The 27,743-nt window shown below is 52.1% G+C and overlaps 12 protein-coding genes across 12 annotated transcripts; 7 read left to right on the top strand and 5 right to left on the bottom strand.

The window, feature by feature from the left end:
- Positions 1-568: 568 nt before the first annotated feature.
- Positions 569-4,469, top strand: PG985_011141 (uncharacterized protein; the record flags this gene model as incomplete). The annotated part of the gene is made up of 3 exons (XM_066830908.1): positions 569-2,171; positions 2,260-3,843; positions 3,922-4,469. 3 exons carry the CDS (start codon positions 569-571, stop codon positions 4,467-4,469), a joined length of 3,735 nt encoding a protein of 1,244 aa, XP_066681590.1.
- A 417-nt stretch (positions 4,470-4,886) lies between these two features.
- Positions 4,887-8,499, bottom strand: PG985_011142 (Ankyrin repeat protein; the record flags this gene model as incomplete). The annotated part of the gene is made up of 2 exons (XM_066830909.1): positions 4,887-6,900; positions 6,956-8,499. The coding sequence occupies 2 exons, from the start codon at positions 8,497-8,499 to the stop codon at positions 4,887-4,889; spliced, it is 3,558 nt and encodes a 1,185-aa protein (XP_066681591.1).
- A 1,137-nt stretch (positions 8,500-9,636) lies between these two features.
- Positions 9,637-10,188, bottom strand: PG985_011143 (uncharacterized protein; the record flags this gene model as incomplete). Its single annotated transcript, XM_066830910.1, has 1 exon — positions 9,637-10,188. The coding sequence occupies one exon, from the start codon at positions 10,186-10,188 to the stop codon at positions 9,637-9,639; it is 552 nt and encodes a 183-aa protein (XP_066681592.1).
- Positions 10,189-10,709: 521 nt separating this feature from the next.
- Positions 10,710-11,838, top strand: PG985_011144 (uncharacterized protein; the record flags this gene model as incomplete). The annotated part of the gene is made up of 2 exons (XM_066830911.1): positions 10,710-10,959; positions 11,033-11,838. 2 exons carry the CDS (start codon positions 10,710-10,712, stop codon positions 11,836-11,838), a joined length of 1,056 nt encoding a protein of 351 aa, XP_066681593.1.
- Positions 11,839-12,777: 939 nt separating this feature from the next.
- Positions 12,778-13,386, top strand: PG985_011145 (uncharacterized protein; the record flags this gene model as incomplete). Its single annotated transcript, XM_066830912.1, has 1 exon — positions 12,778-13,386. The coding sequence occupies one exon, from the start codon at positions 12,778-12,780 to the stop codon at positions 13,384-13,386; it is 609 nt and encodes a 202-aa protein (XP_066681594.1).
- A 311-nt stretch (positions 13,387-13,697) lies between these two features.
- On the bottom strand, positions 13,698-14,346 carry PG985_011146 (uncharacterized protein; the record flags this gene model as incomplete). The annotated part of the gene is made up of 3 exons (XM_066830913.1): positions 13,698-14,033; positions 14,119-14,220; positions 14,287-14,346. The coding sequence occupies 3 exons, from the start codon at positions 14,344-14,346 to the stop codon at positions 13,698-13,700; spliced, it is 498 nt and encodes a 165-aa protein (XP_066681595.1).
- Positions 14,347-14,815: 469 nt separating this feature from the next.
- PG985_011147 (uncharacterized protein) lies at positions 14,816-15,468 on the bottom strand (the record flags this gene model as incomplete). Its single annotated transcript, XM_066830914.1, has 2 exons — positions 14,816-15,163; positions 15,241-15,468. 2 exons carry the CDS (start codon positions 15,466-15,468, stop codon positions 14,816-14,818), a joined length of 576 nt encoding a protein of 191 aa, XP_066681596.1.
- An 841-nt stretch (positions 15,469-16,309) lies between these two features.
- On the top strand, positions 16,310-17,330 carry PG985_011148 (uncharacterized protein; the record flags this gene model as incomplete). The annotated part of the gene is made up of 2 exons (XM_066830915.1): positions 16,310-17,256; positions 17,303-17,330. 2 exons carry the CDS (start codon positions 16,310-16,312, stop codon positions 17,328-17,330), a joined length of 975 nt encoding a protein of 324 aa, XP_066681597.1.
- Positions 17,331-18,582: 1,252 nt separating this feature from the next.
- PG985_011149 (uncharacterized protein) lies at positions 18,583-19,431 on the bottom strand (the record flags this gene model as incomplete). Its single annotated transcript, XM_066830916.1, has 2 exons — positions 18,583-18,871; positions 18,977-19,431. 2 exons carry the CDS (start codon positions 19,429-19,431, stop codon positions 18,583-18,585), a joined length of 744 nt encoding a protein of 247 aa, XP_066681598.1.
- Positions 19,432-21,118: 1,687 nt separating this feature from the next.
- Positions 21,119-23,277, top strand: PG985_011150 (uncharacterized protein; the record flags this gene model as incomplete). Its single annotated transcript, XM_066830917.1, has 3 exons — positions 21,119-22,026; positions 22,103-22,575; positions 22,658-23,277. 3 exons carry the CDS (start codon positions 21,119-21,121, stop codon positions 23,275-23,277), a joined length of 2,001 nt encoding a protein of 666 aa, XP_066681599.1.
- A 705-nt stretch (positions 23,278-23,982) lies between these two features.
- On the top strand, positions 23,983-25,326 carry PG985_011151 (uncharacterized protein; the record flags this gene model as incomplete). Its single annotated transcript, XM_066830918.1, has 1 exon — positions 23,983-25,326. One exon carries the CDS (start codon positions 23,983-23,985, stop codon positions 25,324-25,326), a length of 1,344 nt encoding a protein of 447 aa, XP_066681600.1.
- A 587-nt stretch (positions 25,327-25,913) lies between these two features.
- Positions 25,914-26,978, top strand: PG985_011152 (uncharacterized protein; the record flags this gene model as incomplete). Its single annotated transcript, XM_066830919.1, has 1 exon — positions 25,914-26,978. The coding sequence occupies one exon, from the start codon at positions 25,914-25,916 to the stop codon at positions 26,976-26,978; it is 1,065 nt and encodes a 354-aa protein (XP_066681601.1).
- Positions 26,979-27,743: the final 765 nt, after the last annotated feature.

A 27,743-nucleotide genomic window follows, 5' to 3' on the forward strand; every position in this document is an offset into this window, starting at 1 on the left:
CTCAGTCCCCTATGTGCTTGTATGCGTGGTATATCACAACGGTAATATATACTGGCTACCCTCTTAACCACAAAAGTAGATATATATCCCGTCAGAATTGGCCTATTTTATAGTCACGTCACACCGACCCTATTTGCTTCTTCATTAGGCCACGTCTCTCTTGACCTCACCTCATCAGAGCCAGTATCATGTCGCCAACTAGTTCCCACATATGCAGGCTGACAGGAGGGGCGGCAGGAAGCAGGAAAGTGCGCGATAAAATTTCCATCGTTCAGGTCCCACAAAACCAACAACCACCTACCCAAACCAGACCGTCTAGATTGAGTCTTTACGTACTGTTAGTAGGCAAACTCCATGTATCGAGTCTCCGATATGACCGCCAAGTGGGAGGTCAAGAGTGGACAGGATTGGTGTGTCGCTGAGATCTGGCAATTTTTCACAATGAGGAGAATGAATTACCTTTAAGTCAACCTACACGCCACCTGGATGACCGCAAATTCAACACATAGGACGAGGCCGGTCACAATTGGGCCGTGAAAGACATGTCAACCAAATTCTTGCAACAATCATGTACCCCAGGACACATTGGCCTTGGCGGCAGGATGGCTCTGATCAGAACTCCACGCCTGAAGGCAGTTTCCAATACACAGTACCCGAATGGTTCCTGGAGAACATCAAAACGCCACAGGAACTGAGAAACGCCAGACCTAAGATATGGCTTACCAGCGAACCCTCGTCTCAAAATGAGGAAGCCGAAGCCAAGGGACCATCCGACCAAAAGCGGCTTTCAAAGTCCATGAGTGATGAGCACAGCAGCTGTTATCGTGTCAGTCAGGATACCATGGACAATCTTCTGGACGCCGCCTTCTCGCTACAACTACGTGACCGAATGGGCCGCATATCACCTTCTAAATCCAATATCACACTATCTTGCTGTATGAGGTTCGGCTTGCAGTTTCTCGACGAGTTCGTCCTCCTGCTGGCGCAGAACCTAAACTCAACGCTCATATCACTCAATGCATATGATCTGGAAGATGTTGGATTGGAGTTCTACCACCAGGAACAGGAGCAACGAAACAATGCCTTGGTTGATATGGGTAGCAACGTTGATGACAGCGGTGTGATCGAAACCAACAACAGCAACGACAAGATCGACGCCAGCGATGACAATTATGACACCTCGTACATCGCCCGAAAGGCTTTTCGCTGCTACTTCGGTGCCTGTCATAGGCATCACGGAAAAGGAAAAGATGAAGTGCGCGGCAAGGGTGCGTTGCTGGCCATTTTGAAAGCTGTGAAGAATAAGGCCTCCCAAGCTGGCGCAAACACCGCTCCTCGTGACACGTCACAGAATTTACCGAGTCATTTGGAAATGACAGAGTCTCCGATCATCCTGTATTTCCGGGATGTCCTATCATTACATACACGGACGTATGACTGGACTCCAGAGGCCGTCATCCGGAAGGCGGTCAGGGAGCGCAGGAAAACTGGAGAGAACATCATGATGATCTTTGCCGCGACACATACAGATGCAGAAGACACCAGCCTCGATCAAGATCCGCAAATACCCTGGAAGTTGAAGGGTTGTCAACGCCCACTGTGTCGCCCCAAAGGCTGGCCAGGCCGGGTCGGAACTGGAGGCTGGATCGATCCAAGACGTCCTAGAGTGCCCGTGCTTCCCCTTGATGTGCCTACGGGCTGGTCACAGGAGCGGAAGGCTGCATGGCATGAGTCAGTTACCTCCACACGAATCCAATCATTCAAGCGTAGGTTAAATGCCTTGTCATCGCAATACCCATCGAACCCTCCAGACCTCCTCGAGCCTTGTTGCGACTGGTTGCGTCTACTACCAGAGAGCGTCATACATCAATTTTCCTCTGCGAGACTCAACAGCGAGATTCAAGATGCTTTTAACCTCATCCTTGCCAGGTGTACAAGGAAGGGAAATATCAACTTGAACGATATCCGGAGTATTCTTCTCCAAATCAACAAATTCGATGTACCACCAATAGTGAAGGACGACAACTCGTGCCAAGAAGATGGCTTCAACGAGGAGTATGCCTCCCACGAAGAAGATGCCTCACACGAAGCATCGAGTCATGCGATAAGCGAAGTGCAAGAAGAATACAACGACTGGGAACGCGACCATCTGCCTTGCCTTGTTAATCCTAGTAGGCGCCAAGGTGATCTCCCACTTGACATCCACATATTGGCCTCCTGTTTCAGAGAGTTATACAGTACTAACCTTTATACTTTTAGCTGATAATCCCATCGCCACTTTCGATATTGAAGCTTTTTACCAGAATGCTGTAGCCACAATCAAAGCCCATCTACAGCTAACTAGGCCCAGCATCGGAAAAGCAGCATCGTCACTAGCATTCCAGACGAGCAATCAAATTGTTCTGCTGTACGGGCCACCTGGAACGGGAAAGACTTGCTTGGCCCAACATATCGCTAGGACTTTGGATTTCAACCTGATTTCTGTGGACCAGGCCATTGTCAGATCATTTGGACTACAATCTATCAAAACCTCTATCAAGGCCATTTTCAGCTTGGCGACGAAGGTTTCTCGGTGTATCATCTTCATTGATGATGCCGAAATCCTATTCGACGAGAATGACAGTTCTCATGAACAGCGTGCAATCACCACAGAGTTTCTCAGTTGCTTGGATGGTCTAAAAGACCAGGATGGCTCTCCGTTTATATTAGCGGCCACCAATGACCCATGGCGACTTGATCCGGCTTTTCTACGCCGGGCGTACAAGATTCCAATTAAACTTCCTACAACTCAGTTACGGGTTCGGATTCTGCGTCTGTTTCTCACAGAAGAGAGACTGGCTCATATCGACATTGACAAGCTTGCCGATTTGACTGAGGGGTTCTCTGGAGCAGAGCTGGGAGGTCTGTGTACCGAAGCAGCCGCTGCCTGGGTAATCCAGCAAGACTCGGACCCGAATCGAGAAAACTTGGATGTCGGAATGATTCTAGCCGACGAAGACTTTGTATCGGCGCTGAAAAGGATACGACCAAGTATGTCGGAATCTTACCTGGCTCGTTTGGAAGACTTCACGCGGCGTTTTGTGCCTGGGGTCCCCGGTGCATCTGAGGACGACGCATGGGCAAACTTCCCTCCTAGAACGCGAAAGGTTATTCAGTCAATCAGTTCTAAAGAACCGGAAGAGTGGAACGACCCATTCTTCTGGGAGAAGCGATTTCTCTCCCTCATAATCAACCCTAAGACGATCGAGACGAGCTGGTCCGACCTCGCAATCGATACGCAAACAGAGCAGGAGATCAAGCAACTCATCAACAATCACCATACTGGTGGCGAGTCCACAGAAGCCTATGGCCTTCTAAGACGTTCCAACACGGGAGGAGCACTTGTCTATGGGCCTCCAGGAACAGGCAAGACCGAGCTGGCTCGGGCTATAGCTCATGATTCCGGTGTAGTTGTTATTAGTGCGACGTCTGCCGACATCCAAAGCAAATACTATGGCGAGGGTCCGAGAGCAATTCAAGGTCTATTTAACCTTGGCAAGTTACTGTCACCCAGCATTATCTTCTTTGACGAGGCAGATGCGCTCTTTCCCTCGAGGGAAACGCTTCAGGACCAACACGAGACGACCAACTTGAACCAAATGCTACTGGAGATGGACGGCCTTTCCAAATCCAGAGAGAACCCCTTTGTCCTGCTCGCTACCAACCTCCCTGGGCATTTGGATACGGCTGTTTTGCGTCGCGTCCCCAACAAGTTTTACTTTGGGCACCCGAATCTCCTGCTAAGGGAAAGAATCGTCAAGGGTCTTTTGAAAGAGGAGATCCTCCATACCGCGGTCCATCCACGTCTTCGCCTCTATGACATCCCGATACACAGGTTCTGATATTCGATCACTGTGTATTCGCGTTGGCTGAGTCCGATAGAACTGCTAGAGATACCCAAAACGAACCCTGACGTGACCGTCGGAACAAAGATACGGTTAAATGTCGACAAGTTTGAGATAATCGAGCCCACGGACATGACAGACCCGACGGAGTGGGCTAAAGATGTCCCCTGGGAGAGGGTGATGGCGCAGGAAAGTGGGCTCTGCGCGCTATTCACCAACGTACTGCATCCCAATCAGTCCCTCCAACTACGCGGAAAGCCTTTGCGGGAGTACTTCGATTCGAACCAAGTGGTTTGCAAGGACTGGCAAGGGATCAAGTACTGGATGGACAAGTCGCTCTTGATGGTCAATACCCAGCGCATCTTTGAGACACAAGCTGGACTCGTGGGGTGCGTGACGAGTTGTGCCCGGCCCGGCGACCGGATCGCCATCCTCTTCGGATGCGACATGCCCGTCGTTCTGAGGCCGAAGGATGGCGAGTACGAGGTTATCGGTGGCTGTTTCGTGGATGGACTCATGAACGGGGAAGTGGCAGAAGAGGTAAGTAATGGCGACCTTGCACCGGAGACCATCTCTCTTTGCTAAGCTCCTGCTTGGCTCCAGGACACGAACACTGCCCGGCTGGACACGTGTTGGCGATGTAGGTGTATCTTCTCTGATAGATCAAAGTGTCGAAAGACACAGCCAATCTACAAATGTAACTCTGCCATGGCTAAAAAGAAACTGGATAGATCATGCAAGCTATGATTTTTCAAATAGAAAGTTACAGGAAAACACATATACTAAGGTATATTTCGGAGAGAAAGCTGCCATTAGACTACCGGTTGTGGGCGAAAGTTGAAAACGAGAGCAGGTCGGTGTAATTAAATCACTAATATTGTTTCACATTCCAATTAATATTTGGAGGTAAGTCCAACCAAAGAGCACCGAATTCTGACCGTCTCGGTGGTGTGCTCCTTCCCAAAAACATTACTCCCTTTCCCCAATAAATTGCTTGACAGCCTAAAACGGAATATTTGCCCTTTTAATTATATGGGCGTTCGTCGAAACTCCCACCACCTCAGACTGGTTGTTTGACACGGCTATGGCTTCAGGGGTTCGGCCCAACAAGTCCGCTCTATGAACCAATGATGGTGAGACAGCTATCAGATACCTTGCGACATACTGAGAGCCATATTTCGCAGCAACGTGTAGGGCAGTTTCTCCTGCATTGTTACATGCATCAGGCGACGCTCCTGATTGGATAAGTTTCTTGACGAGAATGTCGCGAACTCTCTCGTCCCCGTATCTCGCAGCAATATGTAACGCTGTTGCCCCAGTGGCATCCTGTGCATCCACTTTCACCCCTCCTTCTAGCAGCAAGCTGAGGAGCACCAGGTCGTGACTGCTTGCAGCATTATGTAATAGTGTACGAAGCCGTACCGTGTAGGAAAGCCTGACCTCATGTTCGAGAAGCTTGCGCCGGAGGATTTCGTCGCTCTTAGTAATCACAGGCAGTGTACGTTTCAAAGCTGGTGGGTAAGTCGTGGTGTCATCGGCCCCAGCAGCAAGCAACGTGTCAACCATATCCAGACGACCTACCTCTGTAGCTCGCGTCAAAGCGGTATCGTTTCCCACGCTGGCATTGACATCAGCCCCAGCAGCAAGCATCTTTTCGAGAAGGAGTTGGTGTCCTCCATCTACAGCTGCTATGATGGGATTGTAGTCCTCGGTTGCGCTATAATCGGCCCCGTAGGACACCAAGTTGTCGAAGACTTTGAGGTTGCCTCTCAGCGCGGCTGCTGTCAAGGGGGTTTCGGTAAAGAATGGCCCATCTGGCGAATCTTCTTTCCCGCGATTAGGAGCATTAACATCGGCCCCCAAACTCATTAGTTTGTCTATGGCGTCGCATTGCCCTTTGATGACAGCAGTGACCAATGCGGTTTTTCCTTCGATCAAGTCGTTTACATGGACCTTTCCAGAATAAACTAGCTCATCGAGGGATCTCAGATGGCCAACAGATGCGGCATAAATGAAGATATTGCCCGGTGTCCTGAAATCCATTTCTTCGAAGAGTACGTCAAAGAATGCGAGATCATTGTGGTCAGAAGCCCACTTGAACAAGTGGTCACCTTCGTCGTCCCAGAGAATTCGTAAGATTGAGCCATGGTGATGTCTCTTCGCCCAATGGATCGCAGCGTCCCGATGTGGCATGTCACTGCTCCAAGGTAGTTCCACAAAGCTATAGTTGCTGGAGATCACACGTTTCAGGATTGTCCAGGTTTTGAGTTTCCGTTTCCGTATGTATTTCGTATGAGACACCCAATGTTCAGATGCATACCTTATGAAGGGGTATTCTTTGATAACTGTTTGGGTGACTTGGCTCACTGTTGCGCTTCCATCAGGATCGAGAGAGCGTCTCAAATCGAATGTCTCTGAGCCTGGCCCAACGACTGTTTGGTGCAGTTTTGCGAGTTTCGATCCGTACTTGGATGATGCATTGATGATTTCGATGGGACTGATCTTGACGGGCTTCGCCTGCCGAGTCAATGATCTCTTGAAGTCATTGAAGTCGAGATAAGTGAGGCAGACTTCACCCAGTTCGCGATCGGCTTCATTCAACCCCACGTGAAACCCAGCGGTTGTTGGATCCGTTGGCGTTCCAAGCAGAAATGTCCGGACGGAATGATGTACAAATTGTACGACCCCACTCTCTTCTTCAACTTCTACCAGATTCTCACACCACAATGCAACCTTGTCCATGTCATTGCATTGTCGTGCGGGATCGGAAAACTCTTGGGTGATTTCGATCGCGATTGCCTCCCGCAGCTCCATCAACCAAAGGGGCCGTCTTGCAGCGATTACCCATCTGAAAGTCCTTTGAGCTTCATTGCGGTGATTCCCGTCTAAGATTCGACGGATCGCCCTGTTGAATATGTCGTTCAGATCCCTGGGGAGGTTGTGCAGCGCCTTTCTGATATCTTCATCACATGTCTTTGAGGCGATCTCCTCAACCTGGAAGTAAGCCCATAGGAACCTTGAGTAATCGTCAGCAGCAGTATGGTAGTCAAAGAAACACAGGGGCACAGTACATTCCTTGAGCGCCCTTGGACAGTGTACTCCTGACATCGTCGGCAAGGCTAGGATCTCCGAATCGTAGATCGTCATCCTCGATCTTTTGATCGATAATATCATGAATATATCTTGTGATATCTTCATTCGTGGCTTTGACATCCAACGGAAGATGGATCAGTCTCTTGAAGTGACTTTGTATCTCGTCCTGGATACCAATGCGGCCGCAAAGAAATAACCGAAGGTGTTTGCTTGAAGACACTAGGGACGAGAGCGCTGCCAGGAGTTCGCGTCGTTGAGATTTATTGCAGTCATCGACCCCGTCGATGATGATGTACGAAGCTCCAGAAGGAGTCAATTGCTGGATGGTCTCCAAGGTGTCGTCAATATCTGAGAACCTGTGTATCCTCTGAAGTGCGGTTTCAACTTCATCAGTGATGTTGGCTGGGTCCAATCTTTGTTGTAAAATTGATTTAAGTATCCCATTCGCACTTGGAGACTCGGAGCCGGTTGGTTGCACGAAGAAGTAAGAGACTGGGCCGGCTGAAGGACCTTTGCAACTGAGGATGTGCTGAATGACGCTTGAAGTTGTGATTGTTTTACCCGAACCAATCTTGCCCGAGCACCAAAGAACAGACTCCTCTCCATCTTGCCAGCGGCAAAAGTCCGGATCCTGGAATATCCAGCTTGCGGTATCACCCCATCGCTTTTTGCAGCTTTGCTTGTATCGACGTAGGTACTCACGATTTGATAGCGAGTCGAGGAGCTTTTGTTTCCGTTTGCGAGTAGTACGCTTGCTCTTTTGAAGCTCCATTTCATATATCCTTCTCAGCCTATCGTCCGCTCGACCTGTGAAATGATTCATCAAAGTCCTGCTTTTTGATGCTTCTTGCCGTTCCAAGACTTGCAGTTGCTGGTCTTGTCGATCGGCTTGAGCCTTAGCGTAGCTAATTTCTCTCTCAACTGACTCGCTGTGTCGTTGCAGGTTTTCGATATCAGGCTTGAATTCTTGGTCAAATGGCACCAAAAACGTCAGTAGTTGCTGGTGAACTGGCCGCTGGACGGTTTGAACTACATGCTTGCAGCATCGGATAATAGAAGCGTGGAACTCAATTAGTGCTTTCTGAAGCCGTATAGAATCGGGATATAACGCCTGATAATCGGCAAATAGAGGACACATCCTGCCAAGCTTCATGAAAAGGTCGGAGGTGGCCTGATAGTACGAGGCAACGTTGGCAGCCACCAGCATGGTCAGCTTAACGCTACCCCACACCAGAGCGGCGATTTCAGGGTGGGAAGACACAAATGTGTCAATGATGCTACAAAACATGCCCACCGACGACAGGACCGAGTGGAGGCGACTTGCAAAACTTGGCCCTTTGCGTGCCCGGTGAGTAGAGTCGAGCTCGGCAGTGAAAACCATGATGGAGTCGGAGTCGGGCAATGTTCGCATCTTGATCAGCTCGCGACGCTCTTCATCGTTCAAAACACCTTGAAAGTCGCTGACGGCATCCAGCAAGACATCGCGTTGTTTCGCAGGAACCAATGTTGATGAGGATGCCATCGCCCGTCGGGAACCTTCCATGCAGACAGGTTGATGGTGACAATGGTGCGCTTACGCGATTGAATAGTTCAATACCCAGGGCGTAGAAATGAGGAGAAGCTTGACGGTAAACATGTGTAGTGGCGTGAATACGAGGACCACGCGTAGTGGTCGTAATGCTGACTTGTTAGCCCCGCAAGTCAATATATCGCCAGGCCAATCAATCGTCAGACTACCGCTGTACCACGCGCCAATGGCAGACAGCTGTCCCTCAATGGAAGAGCTGCTTGGTTGGGATGATGATCACCTCCAGAGCTAATCAATTTCTACAATATTGCTTGGTATGTAGGCCACCGGAAGACGTTTCATGGCATAGACTCCCAAGCGCATGCAGTATCTCACGCAGTATCTGGCGATGATGCTCAGTGTAAAGACGTGAAGAGGTATTAATGATTGGGATTGATAATATCCATATCGTAGTGTATAGCGGTAATTAAGAACATACCGTGATCATCATGGCCATCATGCGTCGCTGGCGATAGCCTGCTAATGTACATCCCTCATACTTGGCTGATCGCTACTCTACATCATAATGGTGATATAATGAGATTCGTCGTAAGTCAAAAGGGGCATTAGAGAAATGAATCCGAGGATGCATATATAATTTTAATACAAAACGCTCAGCTGCCGTGCTCAATATGGCAGGTCTCCACTGTGCCTAATACGCGCTGGTCGAGTGTATGGTGCGGAATCTGTTGTCCCTTCTTGATACTGTCTGCGGTCTGAGGGCTTACTTGAAAGCTACCATACAGCTATGCATTTTGCTGCACAGATCATAAAATTAGTTGGAAACAGTTCGAAGCGATGGCGACTGACATGCATAGAAACTTACAAAGAATGTCGGACCCAGGATGAAGACTAATACATATAGCTCCGTGCCTTGAGCCCCTTCTCCATGTAGCTGAAGGCCTATCACTGTCTGCTATCATTGTATCGAGAGGCATGGAGGCCCGTACCTTCATATCTGAAAGTGTATCGCTGTATCGCCCTTGACGCTGGTATGTGAACGCGTCGACCAGGCGGCTGTTCTGGGTGTGTGCACCACAACAGGCTCGGGCGCTGGGATGTGAATAGGATAACTCTTGTCATATCCCATGTTCAGTCTGTCGGATGCCTGGGGTCATAGACTTCGTATCCCTCATCTTCTGTATCGCTCTCGTCCTCGTCCCGCAACACCTTCTTCTCCTTGCTGAACTCCTTCTCCGCACCGGCCTGCTTCTCCTCCTCTTTGACCTTCTCTTCCGCACCGCCGCCCACAGGCGTAAATGCACTCTTAAAGCCGCTCTTCTTAAAGCCCCCTTTCTTAAATCCTCCGGCCAGGCCAGCATTGTTATTGCCGCCACTGCTCCCACCCGCCGCGGCAGGCTCTCCGTCGCCACCGCCGCCAGCCGCAGCGCCGAGCTTGATGCTGATAATACCATCGGCCCTCGCCTCGGCCTTACGCGCGCGAGCGCCCGCGGTCGGATCCTTAACCATCTGCTTCATGTCCTTCATGCGCTGTCGGTGCGAGTGGTCGTACGACGAGAGGTGGGCTTCGTAGTCGTTCATGCGGCTGTAGCCCTTCGTGCAGAGCTCGCAGTAGAAGGATTGCCGGGCGGCGCGCGCCGAGGCGGTCTGCGCCTGGGGCAGGGTCTGGTGTCGCGGCGGCATGTTGGGCTGTGTGGTATATTCTGGTTGGTCCGCGGGTCGGGCGCGACGGAAGTTACGCGACGGACAGCGACGGATGACGGTCGCCTACCAGGACGCGATCGGGAATCTGTGTCGTTCTGGGAGTCAGATTAGATTGGTCGCGATGCGCTCGTAGAGTAGGAACCGTCGGCGATTTGCTTATGGATATAGAATCGAATGCTAAGACGTCGAATTACGGACAGAAGGTTCAGAGATTAGATCCCTTGGTAGAGCTGGAATGGACAGGGCGGGGCGTTTTGGATGGAGCTTGGGGAACTTCTGGAAGCTGAGACTCGCCAGGAAGTCCCGATTGGGCGGCTAAACTTTTAGCGCTCCCAGGGTCTCGCTGATGTCACTGGCAGACTGGGGCCCCAAAACTTTCGACGTGGGTGCCAAAATCGTGTCCCACCCAAACGAATGAGCGTAAACTTCTTGGTCATCGAGTAACGGCGAGCTGAGGCACAACCTCACTTCGACACATTGGCAATTGCGACGGAGTCAAGATGGAGGACGAACACTGGTCGAACTCACGGCCGCTGCGCCAAAAGTCGTCGCAGGAGACGCTCATGTCTCTTTTGCAGCTCGACCCTTCGCCAATGGACAATGCGTCAATCTACGAAAAAGAGCTGCCAGCTCTACCCGAAGAAAACATGGAGTCCTCGAGGTCGACAATAAGGTCACACACGCACAGCAGTTCACACTCCTCGTCCAGCTTGGGACTGAGCGGAACTGCCCACGGCCCTCTCTACTACTGTATGTGACCCCCCGTTTCCACCACACGGCGATCGCCCCCCATACCCGTGCTAACGTTGCAAACAAACAACAGTAACCCGCATACAACGATACTCCTCCTACACCTTCGGCTTCTTCGCCGGCCTGCACATCGCCAACACCTCCGTTTTTCCCCTCGTATACCGCTCCGTACCGTACGCCGAGCCCTTCCTCCTGATGGCCCGCGAAGTCTACCAGACCCGCTTCTCCGAGCCCCTCCTCGTCGCCCTGCCCGTGCTCGCCCACATCTCGTCGGGCATCGCCATCCGCCTGATCCGCCGCTCACAGAACCTCCGACGCTACGGCGGCGCCACCCCGGGCATGTACGCCCTGCACCGGTCCAAGACGTCGAGCAGCACGTCCTCGACCAACAGCGCCAACGGCAGCGGCTGGCCGACCGTGAGCTACACCGCCATCAGTGGATACCTGCTGGCACCCGTGCTGGCGTCGCACGTCTTCGTGAACCGGGTGCTGCCGCTGCTCGTCGAGGGCGACAGCTCCAACATCGGCCTGCAGTACGTCTCGCACGGCTTCGCCCGCCACGGCGCCTTGTCCTGGATCGCGTACGGCGCCCTCATCACGGTGGGCGTGGGGCACATGGTGTGGGGCGGGGCCAAGTGGATGGGCATCTCGCCCCCGCCCGGCTGGCGGCGGACGACGGTCGACAAGCAGCTAAGGAAGCGGAGGAGCCGGAACTGGTGGTCCATCAACACCGTCGCCTTCGCCGGCATTGCGCTCTGGGCTGCCGGGGGCTGGGTCGTGGCCAAGTGGGGACCTACTGAGGGTTGGTTGGGTAAGGTATACGATAACATATATGCACATATTCCGCAGATTCCCCAGATTCCGAAGATTCTGCTGTAGATACTGTAGATCACCAATATAACCAAAGTCAAACATCTTTGCCGTAGGTACGGAATTCGTGGCTGTGGCCTCGCAGTGAATGTAGTGTGTTTGCTCCAGGGGCTCGGCGAACGGTAAACGTGGGTCCTGTCGGCTTGACAACAGAATCAAGTCACACACAATGGCATCACTAAGAGCAATGCACTTTTTTGGCAGATGAGCCTGTAATGATTCCGACGAGCGGCGAGCCAGTAGTGTTTTGTATCAATGTCCTATTCTTCTTTTCTGCACATCGGTCTGTGAACCTTTTGGCGGCCTCTGACATATCACAAACAGCAATTGCAGCATCCTGTCGGTCCATTTCGGCCCTGCTGCCGTTTTCTTTTTTTTTTTTTTTTTGAGGAGCCCCGGAGCCATCGCCGTTGGAGCCTCCGTGGTGCACTTCTCCTTTCGCCCCCCGTTGCCAACATTCTGCAAACAAAGAAACTCTTTCCCGGCTTCCCGGCCCGGAGTCGAGCTCACGGTGCCGAAGTCGACAATCCCTTTCAGGCCATGAAGTTGAACAAGGGCCTAACCCCTGCCTACTGAACTTCCGGTGAGTTTCCTTTGCCCCAGGCAGATGCGTGAGTCCACACAATGCCTTTGTTATCCAGGCCACCGACCCATCGCAAGGCAGACTGGCGAGTACTAATATCAACCTGCGTCGACATTCCCAGGGCATCCCAAATCGATTTGGGCATTACCTTTCAAGGCCATAATCATACTTCAAGCACCGGTCTACGTTACACCCTGCCAAACCGCCGACTGAATAAATCAAAACGACCATTCCAGTCCTGGACCAACTATCCACGACTCATAGTCACCGACTGTCTGGATCATCTGTTGGTTTTTACCTACATCTAAACCAAGAGTCACATCCACAAGCCCCATCCTGGTCGCCCAAGGAAACCGACAGTCACGATGTGTCTTTACTACACCCAAACGCAGCGCTGCCCAAGCTGCAAGAAGACCCTCCGGCAGAGCACCGCCCTGTACGACTCATGTGACAGGGAATCCTGCCCGTGCGTATTTTGCTCTTCGACTACTAAGAGCGTCAAGAGCAGTAGACACACATCAGAGGACGAAGCCGGCCCAAGCCCAACCGCCGAAGCCAACATCTGCACGATTGAGTGTCCAAAAGCGGAACTTGTGCACGGTTGGCCGCAGTTGGCCAGCCAGCCCTGCGGGTTCTGTCGGTGGCAGCGCTCGCTCGAGGTGCGGCGGCAGTGGCACGGGGTGCATTTCTGCATGAACCCGTCCAGCTCCAGGAACGAGACTACTGTCTCCAACTCCCCGACGATGTCATCAAAGGCAACAAAGCACGGCGAGAAGGATGCGAGCCCGAATGTATCTCCCGAGGCTGTCAGCGATATGAGTGAAGGAGGCTACAGCCAGCAAGGTGACAGTGTAAGCAGCAGCAGCCCGAAGGAAGGTGGTCAAAGGAAGAAAAGCGTCCGGTTCCAGGAACCACTCAAAGTGGAGAAGAAGAGGTCGTCGATACTGGCAAGGTTCAGAACGAAGTCTGCTTAAGTCGGTAGTTGTGGATAATCACCTCATCGCCCGTTTGGCACTCGAGAAGCTAGCACACTTGGAAACCATTAAGGTCAGGCTTGTTGGGGTATGTAGCGCACTTTGTCAAGCACAGTGGAAACGTCAAAATGAGCATATATGTCTTGGCTCATGGAGAGGTAGTAATAGAATAGGATCACAGCACCCCTTTCCTGCTAAGAACAAGGCATTGTTCGAGTGAGCTAACAATCAACTATCTAGCCCCTCTTGCTCCAACTATAATGCCCAGTGATTCCCACCCTCTTAAAGGGTGATCACCAGTCAGCCCCCTTTTAACAGTCTCCGTATCCCACGGAGACGTAGTAGTCGCCCTCGATGTCTCCGACCTGCCCCTGCGTAATATGCTGGCCCATGGCCGTCTCTTGGCAGTTGTCCAGGATGTACTGAGCGTGGTCGGCAACCGCGTCGCAGGAAGGCGAGACCGGGGCCTCGTTGTTCTCGTTGCAGACGTAGATGGCCGACTTGTACGAGCAGCTGACACGCTGGCAAAAGGTGTGTCCAGCCTGGAAGCCGGCCTGGCAGCTGCTCTTGACTCGCAGGTAGTCGATGCCGTCTCGGACGTACTGCGGTAGGGCAGGGGCGTCGTAGGTGTCGGGGCAGACGCCGTTCTGTGCCGTCCGTCAGCCAGGCGAATCGATGAGTAGTAATTATCAGGGAGAAAATGTTAGAGACATGATAACATTGCTTACTTACACTCTGGTCATGAATAGATGTGCCGTCGCTACTCAGAGAGCCATTGGAGGTGATGTTTTCGCCGTTGGTGGTAGGGACACCAGTAATCTCCGGTCGGAAAACCTACATGAAGAACATTGGTGAGCAGCTGTCCGTTGCACTAATGGTCTCCAGAAGGGGTATGCTTACTGTTGGTCGGGCCTTCGCAAGACTGGCCAAACCAATCATAGCGACATGGAGCAGCTGCATTGTCGACTGTATCCGAAGTTTCCAGATGATGGTATGTGAACTTAGTTTGCGAGTGTTCTGGATTCGGATATGAAGCTGAGGGCTGTGAAGAGTCTTTCCGACCAGTATCCATGCGACAGGATAATAATTAGGTAGGAAGGAAATGGAAGGAAGCTGAGGAAAGTTGGCACATTTATACCCCAAAGCATGTAGGTATTGAATGTAGTTATAACGACACATTCATACCAAACGCATGCCTCCTATTAAACGGATGGGCATCCTTACAAGTAGTAAACAGTTGAATGCATTTTAGTTGGTTGTCACCTCAATGAGCTGCTATTCCTCGTTGCGTTTGCTATCGACTAGACATAGGAATGACACTCTCTGCTTCTGATTACTCAATCCACAGAACCGGGACGTTTCCTGCTCTTTTCTTCACTTTTGTCCTTTCAAATTTCTTAGCAGGTAGCAATCTCTTTCCCGCCCTCTCTTAACAGTGGGCATGGCCCACGTAGACGTGCCAGTCATCATCGTCCCAGAGCTCGCCCTGGCACATCTTATCGCTGGTTAACAGGTCCGGGACGGACCAGTCGCACTTGTTCATGATTTGCTCGGCGTAGTCGGCGATGGTGGAGCAGGGGGGCATGGCCCACTTCCCGGCGCTGTCGTTGCAGAGGTAGATGCCCGAGGCCCACGAGCAGCTGACGCGCGTGCAGTCGACGGCGGTGGTCAAGGGGGCGGAAGCGCAGACGCCCTTGAAATTCCGGAGGAAGTTGACGCCGTCCTTGATATACTTTTTCCAGGCCCCATGGTCATTGGTCGTGGGGCATATAGCATCCTGTATTTCCCAAAGAGCCGCGTGTCAGAAACAGGGGGTTGCAGGTGTGAAACGATTCTCGCGGAACATGTACTTACGCCGTGGCCTTTGATCGGCAGATTGCTGGCATTGGCACTGTTGGCCGTGGGATTGGGGTCGTTGGCGGTAGCGGCACCAGTGCGCTCAGGGGAAAAGACCTTTGCGAAAGTTAGCATCAGGAATCTATACCACAGAGCATATTCAAAGGTAACTACCGTCGGTTTTGACATCGGCTTGGCCTCGACAAAGGCGACAGCGCCAAGCAAGATAGCTGTGGTGAACTTCATGATGGACTTCGTTGCTAATGGAAGCAGTTGCTGGTTTGCGTGTTTCGTAGGATATCTTTGTCTCGATGTATGGGATTCTTGTTGTGTGAAGGCTTTCTGAGAGTCCCTTGGAAGATAAAAGCACACAATTTATAGGGATTGCAGTACGGATTGGTCAACTGATCGGTATCACCATGTTGCTATATGCAATCACTACCAATGAACATACAGAATCACCTTGTATGAAGCCATTAGGTGCAAAGACATACTGCATCATTTTTGTGGCAGTAATGACTGCGCCTTGTGCTCATGTCATCACTACTTAGATATTTGTTATTATGCTGTGTCCAGTGGTGAGGTAGCTTGTTAACGGAAAGGGGAGAGCCACATAGGGCCAACACGAATGTATCTATCAGCTAAACGGGTGATGCAAACCACTGGTATCTAAGTGACGTCATTGGCAATAGCCTTAGATAGATCAATTCAGTCAACATTGTTTCCCAACCCGTCATCATTGTGAATGTTGCAAGTTCTGTCATTACATAGAAGGCATATAATTCAGGCATTGCCAAAATTGAATATGCCGAGGGATTTTACCAGAACTTCAAGCCCGTAGTATAAATACCAGACTTCTCAATGGTTATTTTTGTTAGTATTGTATTGTTCACGGCCAGGGGGTGGCCGCACAGTCGGTTCACCCCGAGCCTCCAGAAGGGCTACAAGAAACGCGCTAACTACTCAACTCATTGACTTACAGCTTTGAGTGTTGTTTTTGGTCCCTCGCAGCGTCTTGTACTTGCGATCAATTGATCCTCACGCGACATTCCTGACAAGCCGTAAAACTCCTGTCCACACAGCAACAATGAGCCAACAAGAGAGACGAAATCTACTGCAAAGGTCTCTTGGAGGATTCCGTCGGATCACAAGAGCTCTGTTCGGAAGGCGTACCGGAAGGCATACCAATGAACGCGACAGTTCGACCAGTAACGAGGACCAGCTAAACGTCGTTACAGCTGAAGGCGTAACCGGTGAAACTCCGATCGCGCAAGAGACAGAGACACCGGAAACCGGTGGAACCGCGATCACGCAAGAGACCCAGACACCGGAAGAAGAAGTGCACGGCGACGATATCTGCCCTATATGCCAACTACTTCTCCACGATCCGGTTACGACAATGTGCCATCATACACTATGCAAGTATTGCATGGCCACCTGGGCATCCGCCTCTCTACCACAAAACATGGTTCTTCTCGATGTCGACGTGGATCTTCCCGGGCACGACCCAGTACCTGATATACAAGCGCGCTGTCCGATGTGCCGGACATTCACAACGGCATTTCCCAACCGCAGGCGGCGGGACGAACTCCGAGCTAGATACCCACAAATATATACCGATCGAGAAGCTGAGGCCGCGGCCGCAGATGCGGATGAAGAAAATGTGGAAGAAATCATGCTCTATATCGGCAACCGGCACCAAGATGTCGCGCCCGCCTCGGATGAACCAGAAGGAAACAAGCACGACTGGACATTATTCGTACGGACAAACCGCCCCAGAATCATTGAGGAAGTACACTTCTTCCTGCCCCCAATGATCGAAGACAATCACATCGTCCGAACAAGAGCCCCTTACCAGATCTTGCGCCGCGGACAGAGCGCCTTCTGGATAGCGGTGGCAGTGGTGCTCAGACCCAACTACACCTGGGTATCGGAGGAGGCGCTGGATTCGCCGGATGGCGCAGCCAGGGGCACAATGGTATTGGAGTGGATGCTGGATTTCGAGGGGTTTGGCGGAAGGGGATCCATGGGACGGTATAAACTTAAGTTCAGAGATGATCGCAATGGTGACCCTCAACAGAGAGCCCAGCGGGAGTATAGACGTGTGATGTGGCAGTATAGACAAGAGGGACAACTTCCGACGTGGTAGTTAGGCTGGCTCTGGGATACCAAGATGCCTTCAAATGGAACAATTGGAATTTCTCGGTTGAACGGCTGTTCTTTTAACGAGACACTGGGACAACGAAGACTGAACGCTGGAATACAAAGTGATGAACACTGAAAGTCGCTCCAGATGCGACATGTCCCCCAAATCGCACACAGTAGCCATTCAGCCACGACCTTGTAGTGGATGCTGATGTTATTTTAGTGATCAACAACAGCTCTTGTGCCGCTTGAAATATGAGCCATGGCTCACATGCTTGAATATCTATTGTTGACTGAAATTGCTATCTTTGAACTGAGCGCAGCTCATTTTTCAAACTTTTGAATTCATGATGAAATCAATACTCACTGCCATGAGTTTCGCGGCGCTCAACCTGGCCGCCGCAGGGCTGGAAGAAGTTAATAATAACTCAACTGCCGCCGGAGCAGTAATAACGACCCCGCACCGGTAAAAGAACCAGCCTTGAAGCTGGCCAAGCTCGGCCAGTGCCCGAAACCAGCCCAAGGTGGCGTGTAGGTTGGAATATTGCCTGGGCTATGACCGTTTGATCCACGAATGCACGAATCCCAATCCAGTCCATTTAGCAGCCAGACCGACATTGAAACCAACGAACCGACCCCCCACAACCAAGAGGACGCTCCGGCGCGTCCCGCCTCCGTTATCCTAGCCGGCTTCCCATGCTGCAACGACGTCGACGAAACCTTGTGTCACAACCTCGGTTGTCAAGCCCTGTTGGAGATCCACGCCTTTCGCTTCGATTCCTAGCGGCCGGGCTGCCTCTGCATCACACAGGAGGAGATCGACGAGCGCGCTATAAGTACTGATAGTCCCCGGAGACCACGAGGTTTCATCGTCGTAGAAAGAAGGCCATCTGATATGCCATTTTGTGGGATTATTCGACCAGTACTGCTTTTCTTCACAAAGCCACTCCCTTGCATTGCGAGAGGGAACTTCACGGTGTCAGGGTCAGCGTCGGGAGGAGAAACTGACAGAGGCTAGGAGAGATGTTTACGGTTTTCTTTAGCATCAGTAAAGGATGCTTCAAGGTCCCTTCATTGTACTAGACACAGAGTAACATTTGCGATGAACTAACAAAATAATGGACTCAGATCTAAAGTGTGTATAATGAGCGACGGGCTGGTTGAAACCCGACGGCGAAGAAGCGAACCTCCCCCTTAATGCTAAGATGGTTCTCTCTACCAGGGACAGATCTCCCCATTCCAACCCACCATCTTTCCGCCATGCTTCTCCTTGCTCGTCTTGACCAAAACATCCATCATACCGTCGCAAGATTCCTTAACAGTGATGAAGGCCTTCTCCAAGCCCAACGACCGAGCGCCCCGGTCGCCCAGATCGGTCTGCACCCACCCGGGATCAAGGACAAAGGCGTTGAGCCAGTCGTCCTCGGTGTTGATGCGGATGGTGTACCAGTTGACCACGGCCTTGGTCGGCCCGTATGCGGCATTAGGGATAGGGGGTTGGCTTCTACAATGTTGTTTAGTATTCAAGAAGAAGAGAATATACATATGGATTTAAAATATACATGATAAGGGAGAAGATCGAGAAAGACGCCAAGAGGAAACAACTTACTCCAAACATCCAGCGGTAGATCCCATAGGAGCAAAAACCGGTTCCCTCAAAGACTTCTGCAGCAGAAGCCGCGTGGCCTGGTAAGTCGCCAGGAACCCATAGACGTTGGGCGCCATGTGGGTCCGGAGATCATCCAGCTTGAGGTCGGCGACAGTGGGGCAGAGCTCCGAGACGCCGGCGTTGGCGATGACGACATCCAAGTACTCGATCCCGTGCTTCTGCTGCAGTTCGGCAGCGGCATCAAAAGCGTCCTGGTCAATCGACGCATCCCACTTGACGACGAGCAGCCGGCTGCCTGGGCCCGTGGGCAGGCTCGCCAGTGCTTGCGAGGTCGGGTGGGACGGGTTCCGGTTCGCGGCGATGACGATGTGGTCGGGCTTGGCGAGGTAACGCTGGAGCAGACCCTCCCCGAGGCCTCGGTTGGCACCGGTAATGAGGACGATAGTTGGGGCCATCTTCTTGACGACTAAAGATACGTAAGTATGTGTAATGATGAAGATGGGTAAGAAGTAGATTATAATTACTGTTGTTCACTGATAGACATTCCTACTGAATAGCTTTATGGTGATTCTTCTTATACTACAATATGTTTTTCCTAGGATGAGGAGGCTGAACTGATTTCTAATCGACCTGATGCTTGGTCAGTGAAGTTTGTGGTGGAATATACGACACATGCGTAGACTCACGCTTCGTCCAATCATGGATGCGGAAACAGCCCCTGGCTGGGAACATGAGCAAATGGGAAGTGCGGCGGCTAAGCGGTTTTGGTTAGTAGGACATCTAAGTGCGGGCGCTAATCGTGATCGGCTTAGCGTTGTCACTGGGTGCCTCTAGGGACACCCCTGTTTCTCCGTGGGCCATCCCCGAAAACTACTTACCAGTCCTCGAACACAAAGTCAAAGTAGGGCCTCTGATCGGCCTATCTTCTCGAGCTCATTGGGACAGCTCCAAAAAGCAAGATAACCAATGCAGCTCCCTCGCTCTACCACGATGCCCGATTCAGCTGGACTCAGCTGGGACCTAAGAAATCTAGAATGTCATCAGCTCCCTCGGTGTGACTGTGTCTCCAGCCTAGTACTTGCACGATGTCGGAGCAACGTTCCGGCTCAGTAGATTCCATGTTATTTCTACGATCCAACCATCGATTTTGACGTTGAAATGTAACCGTCCTCGTGCACCAGTCTGCATCTTCACATGCCGAACATGGTGACTGTCGCGGACAGATGCTAGACCAAGCAAGCACAAACAAACAAGGACGTTACAGGTCTTACGGTTCACTGCAGGCAGGCAAACGGTGTGCGAAACTTGACAATGAAGTTCAGCACTTACAATGTGCACCAAACGGGAAGCAGCCAATTGGCCAAGATGATCAGCCTCCGCCTGTGACGGCTGAAAATTGGCAAGAGCTGAAACAGTTGATGCACTTCGAGCCAGCGAGAGAGACACAATAAAATCATGTATGTCTATGTAACAAGATGCGAGAGGCTTTCGGTAAGAATGCGCCGGTTCTGTGATGCCTATGGCCGTTTTGCTCGTGGAAGTAAGTGGAGAAAGGGGTTGATTTTAATTGATGCTGATTACCTCATCAGCTTATGGCTGCCCATTGCCAAGCGAACGCAATTGACCTTCACCTCTTCCTATCATATCGACCTGTCAACCGTCTCCAGGGGAAGACAAAGTGAGAAGTCCTGCGTAGGACTGTTGGTGTTGTTCATGCCAAGGCACGCAATGTCCTACAAACCCCGCAAAACGTCCGCATTGGGTCGCCGGCAATGGCCTAGACTCGGGATGCAGAAGATCGGCAAGGCGTAGCAAGGCAGCAGTACACATTCGCCGGGCGACTGCATTTTTGACGAATTACGGCACATTATGAAGGAATATTGCATCAGTCAATTCAGTCCTCTAGGACTTATGAGCGTCACAGGAAGACGGTTGCCTTGAAACTGAGCTGACCAACCGTCGATCTTCCAGTAGGCTGCAGGCAGCCAACAAGTCTGCCCCCGACTCATCATCAGCGATGAGAGCGACATCAAACATATAACCCGCCACGCAACAAACGCCTTTCAACTTCTGGAAGATACCACAACACCCAGCTTTTCTATTCGTCCCTCGCATTGACCAGAATCTCTTGTTTCAATCATCATGACGGCAAACACAGAAAACAACTCCCAGGCAGACTCTACTGCACCGGTAACAGACAATGCCCCTGGTAATCCTAATAATGACCAGGGCAACATCGGAAAGCCCAATTCACCAGCTGGCTCCATCAGCGATGTTATGAACATCTACAGGTCTCCTAAAGACAAGGATGGCGAGTGGACATGGGTCAACAAATACCCCGATGACGTCGCAGATGCCGCCGAGAACGCGGAAACGGCTCGCTATGCTGTCCTGGTCCGCAACATCAAGAGCACCGACAGCCGAAAGAAACTCGAGGCTCACTCCATCGTGATCCAGAGTCCGTGGCTGAAGACGGCCCTTGGGAACATCCTAGAAGACTACCCTGGCGTCGCCTGCGAGCTCGAGCGGCTCATTTTCGAGGCGCCGTTCAAGCCTTTCGTGCATCGATGGAAGGACTTGACCAAGTACCGAGAGCGAGACGACCTGGACAACACGACCAAGGAACACCTCACAGTACTCCACAACATTCTTCAGTACGAGATCGGCGACACTATCAAGGTCTTTGAGGACTATGTCGCGAAAGGTGTTGTCACCTACGAGCACCTATGGATGGTGTTCCAACCAGGATCTCCCGTCCTGGCGGCGTACAGGGGACCGCTCTCCGCCTTCGAAGTGGAGGAGACTAAGTACATGAAGACCCGAGACTGTGGGAACTTCTTGCGCGTAAGCAGTGACTGCATCGACTACGATGGCAAGGTCTTCCGACGATGCCGAGAGGACATCGATATTCCGGAGTTCATCGGAACCAAGAGGATCGTGGGGCTGCCTGTCTATCCCCTTACCTTCCATCCTCGGCCAGATGAGACCAAAGCCTCGTTGATCAAAAGGGGGCAGCTCTTCGAAGACCTTGCAGGCCATCATTACAAAGCGTAAGCAATCCCGACCCCCTCAATTTGATGAATGAACCAAACAGACAATTCATACTTGGCTAACACTACTTGATAGTTATTCGGGAACGGCCATCACCTGGGATAATAGAGGAAGCGAGATTAACATTGAGGTTTCCGGACGCATCATCGTCGACATCGGCTCATTCAACCGGTCCAGCCCCATCAACTTTTTCCGTCAACGACGGATGCTGGAGTGGAAACCCAGAGATCTGCAGCTTCTCCATGCAAGCACGGCCAGGAATGCTGAAGCCGACGTTGAAGACAGCGGCAGGTTTCGACTCAGCCCTTACCATAAGATGCTTGCCCGCTGCCGGATCGGGGGCTACTCGCTGAAGCTGAAGAAATGGCTTGACTTCTTCGTGGAGCAGGTCGAGGATATCCAGTTCCGTGACGATGCTTACGATAACTTGGTGTTGCCTGAAGACCAGAAGGAGCTCATCATGGCCTTTTCGGAATCCCAGCTCAAGGGCTCTGTCTTTGATGATGTTATCTCGGGCAAAGGCAAGGGGGTTATCTGCTTGCTGTCAGGTAAGTCTCTCTTGAGTCTATCCCTTCTATTCCACACATTATGTTAGTCATGAGAGCCGTACTGATATTCTGCCCTACACAGGCTCCCCCGGCGTGGGCAAAACCCTAACCGCCGAAGCCGTCGCCGAGAACCTGCTGGTCCCGCTGCACACCCTGTCCTCGGGCGACCTGGGCTCCGAGTCGTACGAGGTGGAGCGCAACCTGCAGCGCACCCTAGAGCTGGTGGCGCGCTGGAACGCGATCCTGCTGCTGGACGAGTGCGACGTCTTCCTCGAGACGCGCTCGAGCCACGACCTGGAGCGCAACAAGGTCGTCTCCATCTTCCTGCGCACGCTCGAGTACTACGAGGGCATCCTGTTCATGACCACCAACCGCGTCGACAACATCGACCCGGCCTTCCAGTCCCGCATCCACGTCTCGCTCGAGTACCCGGACCTGACCCCGGCCTCGCGCCGGCGGGTCTGGCAGAACTTCCTCGAGGCGGCGTCGGCGGCGGCAGTCAGTGGAGAGCGAGGGACGGCGGAGCTGACGGAGGCGGATCTCAAGGACCTTTCGGCGCTGGACCTCAATGGGCGGCAGATCAAGAATATCTTGAAGACGGCGCAGTTGTTGGCTTCGCGCAAGAAGTCTCCCCTGAAGCGCCCCTTCATCGATACCATTCTGGCTATCGAGAAGCGACGGCCCGAGGTGCACCATGAATAGGCACCTATTCTTGTTAGCGGACACCTGTCTGAGAGACGAAAGGTTCATGATCCCGTGCTTGATGATTCCCATTTATGTTTCTTGAGCAGAAATTATACAATAACCATCGCTATTTCGTAGTTATTGCAATAATCTTAGTGAGATACACTTTGGGCTGGCTAGCTGAATACTAGGCACTCTTGCCTTAGATTATGTGATATGTAAATGACCTTGAAGGAATAAGTACAACGCATGTAACATATTTGAAAGCAGCAGCGCATTCCATAGGCACCTTTTGGTTCATAAAGATCCCTCATCACCTAGCTACGGACAAAGGAGTTGAAAGGACCGGCTGAAAGGCACCCACAGGCGTTGGCATGGCAGCCTTGCATGCTAACCCACAGCACGTGGAATTGCCAGCTTAGGTACTTTTAGGGGCTACCGTTTCTGCCAGGGACAGTCGATAAGAGTTAGAAAAGAAAAGGAACATTGAATCGAAGCTTGAAAGCTCCACCGTTGTCAACATCCACTGTGTTTGCCAAAGTCAATTGCTCGCGGCATCCATACTACATTACCGCGTTCATTTCTTCACATCCGATCATCATTTCCCCATTCCAGTCTCTGCACTCTCTCTCCAGATCGGGTCGTTGAAGTACGCAAAAAAACAGCCACTACTACTTGATCATCAACAGAGAATGTTCACTTCCTCCCACCATAACTACTGAGATGGACAACCCAGCCAACAGTGGAGGGTCCAAATCTCCCTTGACCCAGCAACCCAAGCCAACACATTTTCCTTTCTTCAACCTGCCCGTGGAACTCCAGTTGGGCATCCTTCGATGCACTAATCTAGTCGCGCCAGATTCTACCGTGGCATGGCGCGTCAACCAAGGCTTTAGTCTTTGGGTCGTTCGGCAACGCGCTATAGGCATAGATTTTGCTCCCGAGCGCCCGCAGACCTGTGATCCTACCTGCGGCACCGCCAACGATCAATGCCATCCAGCAAAGCACTTTGACTGCACCGGCAAGTTCATGGGTCCGCGAAGCGATCGGGACTCACAATGCCTTTGTTCCCACGCATGCGACTCCCGAGATGGCTATTTGATCTACTCCGGCGAGAGCTGTAGATGCCAGCATTACATATGCGAGTTCAAGCCCCCGGATATGGCTGCCCATCTCGAGCTCGCGTATTCTCGCAACTGGCAGACGCCGGCATCGCTTTTCCTTGTCAGCCGTGGCTTCCGGGATATCTGCAACACCGTCTTCTACTCGGGAAACTCTTTCGACCTAGGTGCCTCCGGACCCTGGGGCAACGAGATGATGAGAGGGTCTCATACACTGGCCGGCCCCGCCTTTCTCTCGCAGGTGGTCCCGACCTCAGCCCTTTCGGCGCTGAAGACGATTCGAGTCGACTTTGGCCACTATAAGGCGCAGGAGAGATACAACGCCAAGTACCTTGATCCTAATACAGCCACGAAGAACAGGCCACAGAGAGAGAAGCTCGTGAAGACCGATCCGGTGTTCACAGAATGGGCCCAGACCCTAGAGAGAACCGTCGACCAGCTCCGGCTGGGCACTGTGACCTTGACCCACATTAACCTCAATCGTCATCCGGACCATCTTGGTTTCTCTCACCAAAAGCATCTGGATATGATGGGCGACAAGGACATGACAGCTCGGTTAGGGCAGGCAGTGGCATCTATTTACTGGCCTCCCCTCAAGAACCACCCACTATCGGTACTGGGCGAGACTGGAAGCAACCGAGATGGGAGCCAGCGGCTCTTGGCGTTTCTCAATCTTAACACATACCACTTTGTCGCGCCCATCTACTACATTCGGAGGCAACTTGGGGATGCGGTGCCGATGTCCATGCTAATGGACCACTTGGGGTCCAAGTACCGAATGTCCTCGCTGCGCGGGACCGGACCGCATCGAGTTTCCGACGGCGAACCTGCAGGGCCCGAAGAGAAGGACACCACCGTTGTCCATGAGGTCTACTTCTGGAAGCCGAGACTGCAAGACGACAAGCAGTTTTCAACGGAATTTCCGTTTTCTGATTTTTCTGATTGAGGGCAATACCGGGTACAGGGAATTAGTCAGCCTGTAACTTGAAACTGTTCGTGGCGTACAAAGGCTCGCGTGGAGTGCATTAGCATCATGCTATGCGGCAAGGGGTAATCGGTTTTAGTGCTTCTTGGCAGCATGAGAAGCAAATGCACATTTTCGGAGGCGAACCCCCGCATGGCAGGCGCCAAGGATACGGATACCACTCAAGTCTACTGCCAATGCGGAGATACTTTGGCCGTGGGTCCATCGCAACTGAATTTGCGCCAAACAGATGGCGGCCCAGGAGATTTTGTAAGGGTATAGATGTAGCTATAGATGCAGAGTAGCATTTCTTTTTGCGCCAGATTGATGCACGTTCTGCCCGGCAGTCTGGAAGTTTCTTATTATCAGGCTCTCCAACGCACGTGAATACATATTTTCCTCCAATGATTGGGCCTGCCCATATACTCCCATGTTGAGGGGCGAAGCCGCCCTAGTTACTTTGCAATTCAAGACATGCTATAAAGAGTTGATGCAATGGAATCGCCCTTAGAAACCTTGTGATCAACCACCTAGTCTTGTTACTAGTCTAACGTTGCAGAAAGCCCACGATGGTCAGACTTTCCGTATTCGGGGCGGTGCTCGCACTCGCCTCCGCCGTCCACGCCCAGTGCGGCTCGGGCACCCCTGACGCCAAAGTAACGGGCTCGGGCAACTCCTTCACCGCGACCCGCGGCTCCAACACGGTCTACTCGGGCAGCGACTACCGCGCCGCCATCCAAGCGGCCCTGGACGCCATCAGCAGCGGCCAGCGCGTCGCCGTCATGGCCTCGGGCTCCATCGGCGCCAGCACTTTAAGTATTTCCAGCGGCAAGACCTTCGAGGGCTGCGGCACCATCAACACGGGCTGGAACGCGGGAAAGGGCGCCATCGAGTCCCTCAACACCAACGGCGTCCGCATCCCCTACCTCACCATGACGGGCGGGCCTTATTTCGGTTTGCGCTTCCACGGCGTCCGCGACCTGGCGCTCGGGCAGATCGTCATGAACCTCGACACGGGGCTCGGGATTCGGTTTGATCGCGACGCCCCCTGGAACTACAACGTCAAGATGGATAGCGTGCGCGTCACGGGCGCGGGCAGCCACGCCGTCGAGACGTTCAATATCGATGGCCTGGAGATTGGGCAGGTCATTGCGCGCAACGTGGGCGAGTCCGGGCTGCTGATCCAGACGTCGCGTAACGTGCAGGTCGGGCTCGTCGACGGGGATAATGTGGCGGCGGGGACCGGGTACGCGACTCTTCGCTTTGCCAATAACAACGGCCAGAACGAGAACGGCAACTACAACACCAACGTCTACGTGGACAAGGTCGTGTCGCGCGGCGGTGGGCGGGGCGTGTTTTGCGTGTCGCAGTCGGGCGGGGCGGTCATTACCAGCGTCGATCTGGCTAATAACGGCAACAATGCTATTCTGATCGAGAACTGTTATAACTTGTCGATCCGCGGCGGGACTGTCAATGGGGGTGGCGAGGTCCGGCTCTCGGCTCGTAACGAGTTTCCTAACAACCGCGATATCTGGATCACTCTGACTGTCAACGGCGCGTCGGTTCGGGAGTCGCCTTGCGGGCAGAACGTCAACTGGAGCTTGTCGGGGAATGGGGCGAGGAACATTTGCTAGGCTCGGTAGGTATGTTGGTTAGGGTGGGATGTTTCTCGGGTTGTATGTATGGCTGGGGTGTCCTGTAACCAAGTATGCTGGTTTACCTGTGGTTGGACATGGTCAGAATATATGTTATTCTCTACAGTCTGTTCGGAGGAGTGAGCTCCTGACCTCGTCGTTTTGTCGCCCGTTCTGCACTTATACCCATTGTTTGATATCTGGATCCCTGTTGATGGCTTCCGTGGGGTCCCAAGACAGTGCTGTAATTTCATATAAGATCAAAATCACCCAGGCTGGCGTTAGCAGGTGATCGTGCCGCCTACCCTACTTCACCCTTTTGTTATTTTGTGTTACAATCTTTAATTTGATACCAGCCAAAGCCAGACGAAACAGGACTCCCAAAGAGAGCAAGTTACCGATCTCAATAGTACGACGGGCCTCTCCAAAGGATTGTCATGCAAGTATCTGCCTATATAAATTTACATCAATACTACTGGTATCAACCAAGAAAACATAAAGGAAACCTAGAAATAATGGGCTTCTTACGAGGATTGCTTGTCCACATTATTGTAGAAACAAGAGGTCGCGGGGCATGAAAGGTAACATGTCTGGCAGCTGGTCGGTCTACTGGCATGGTATGGTGTCACATTATTTCTCATCGTCTTCATTACCCTTTTTGGAGAAGACTTGGGTAAAACCAGTTTCAGGTGAACTACGGAGTGCAGCGGTTCTCAGACCACGTTCTGCAAGGGTTCAAGGCCCTCAACTATGTAATGACAAGAA

This window comes from Apiospora marii (assembly GCF_038362585.1).
Source record: "Apiospora marii strain CBS 49790 chromosome Unknown utg000007l_segment0_segment0, whole genome shotgun sequence".
Classification (NCBI taxonomy): domain Eukaryota; kingdom Fungi; phylum Ascomycota; class Sordariomycetes; order Amphisphaeriales; family Apiosporaceae; genus Apiospora; species Apiospora marii.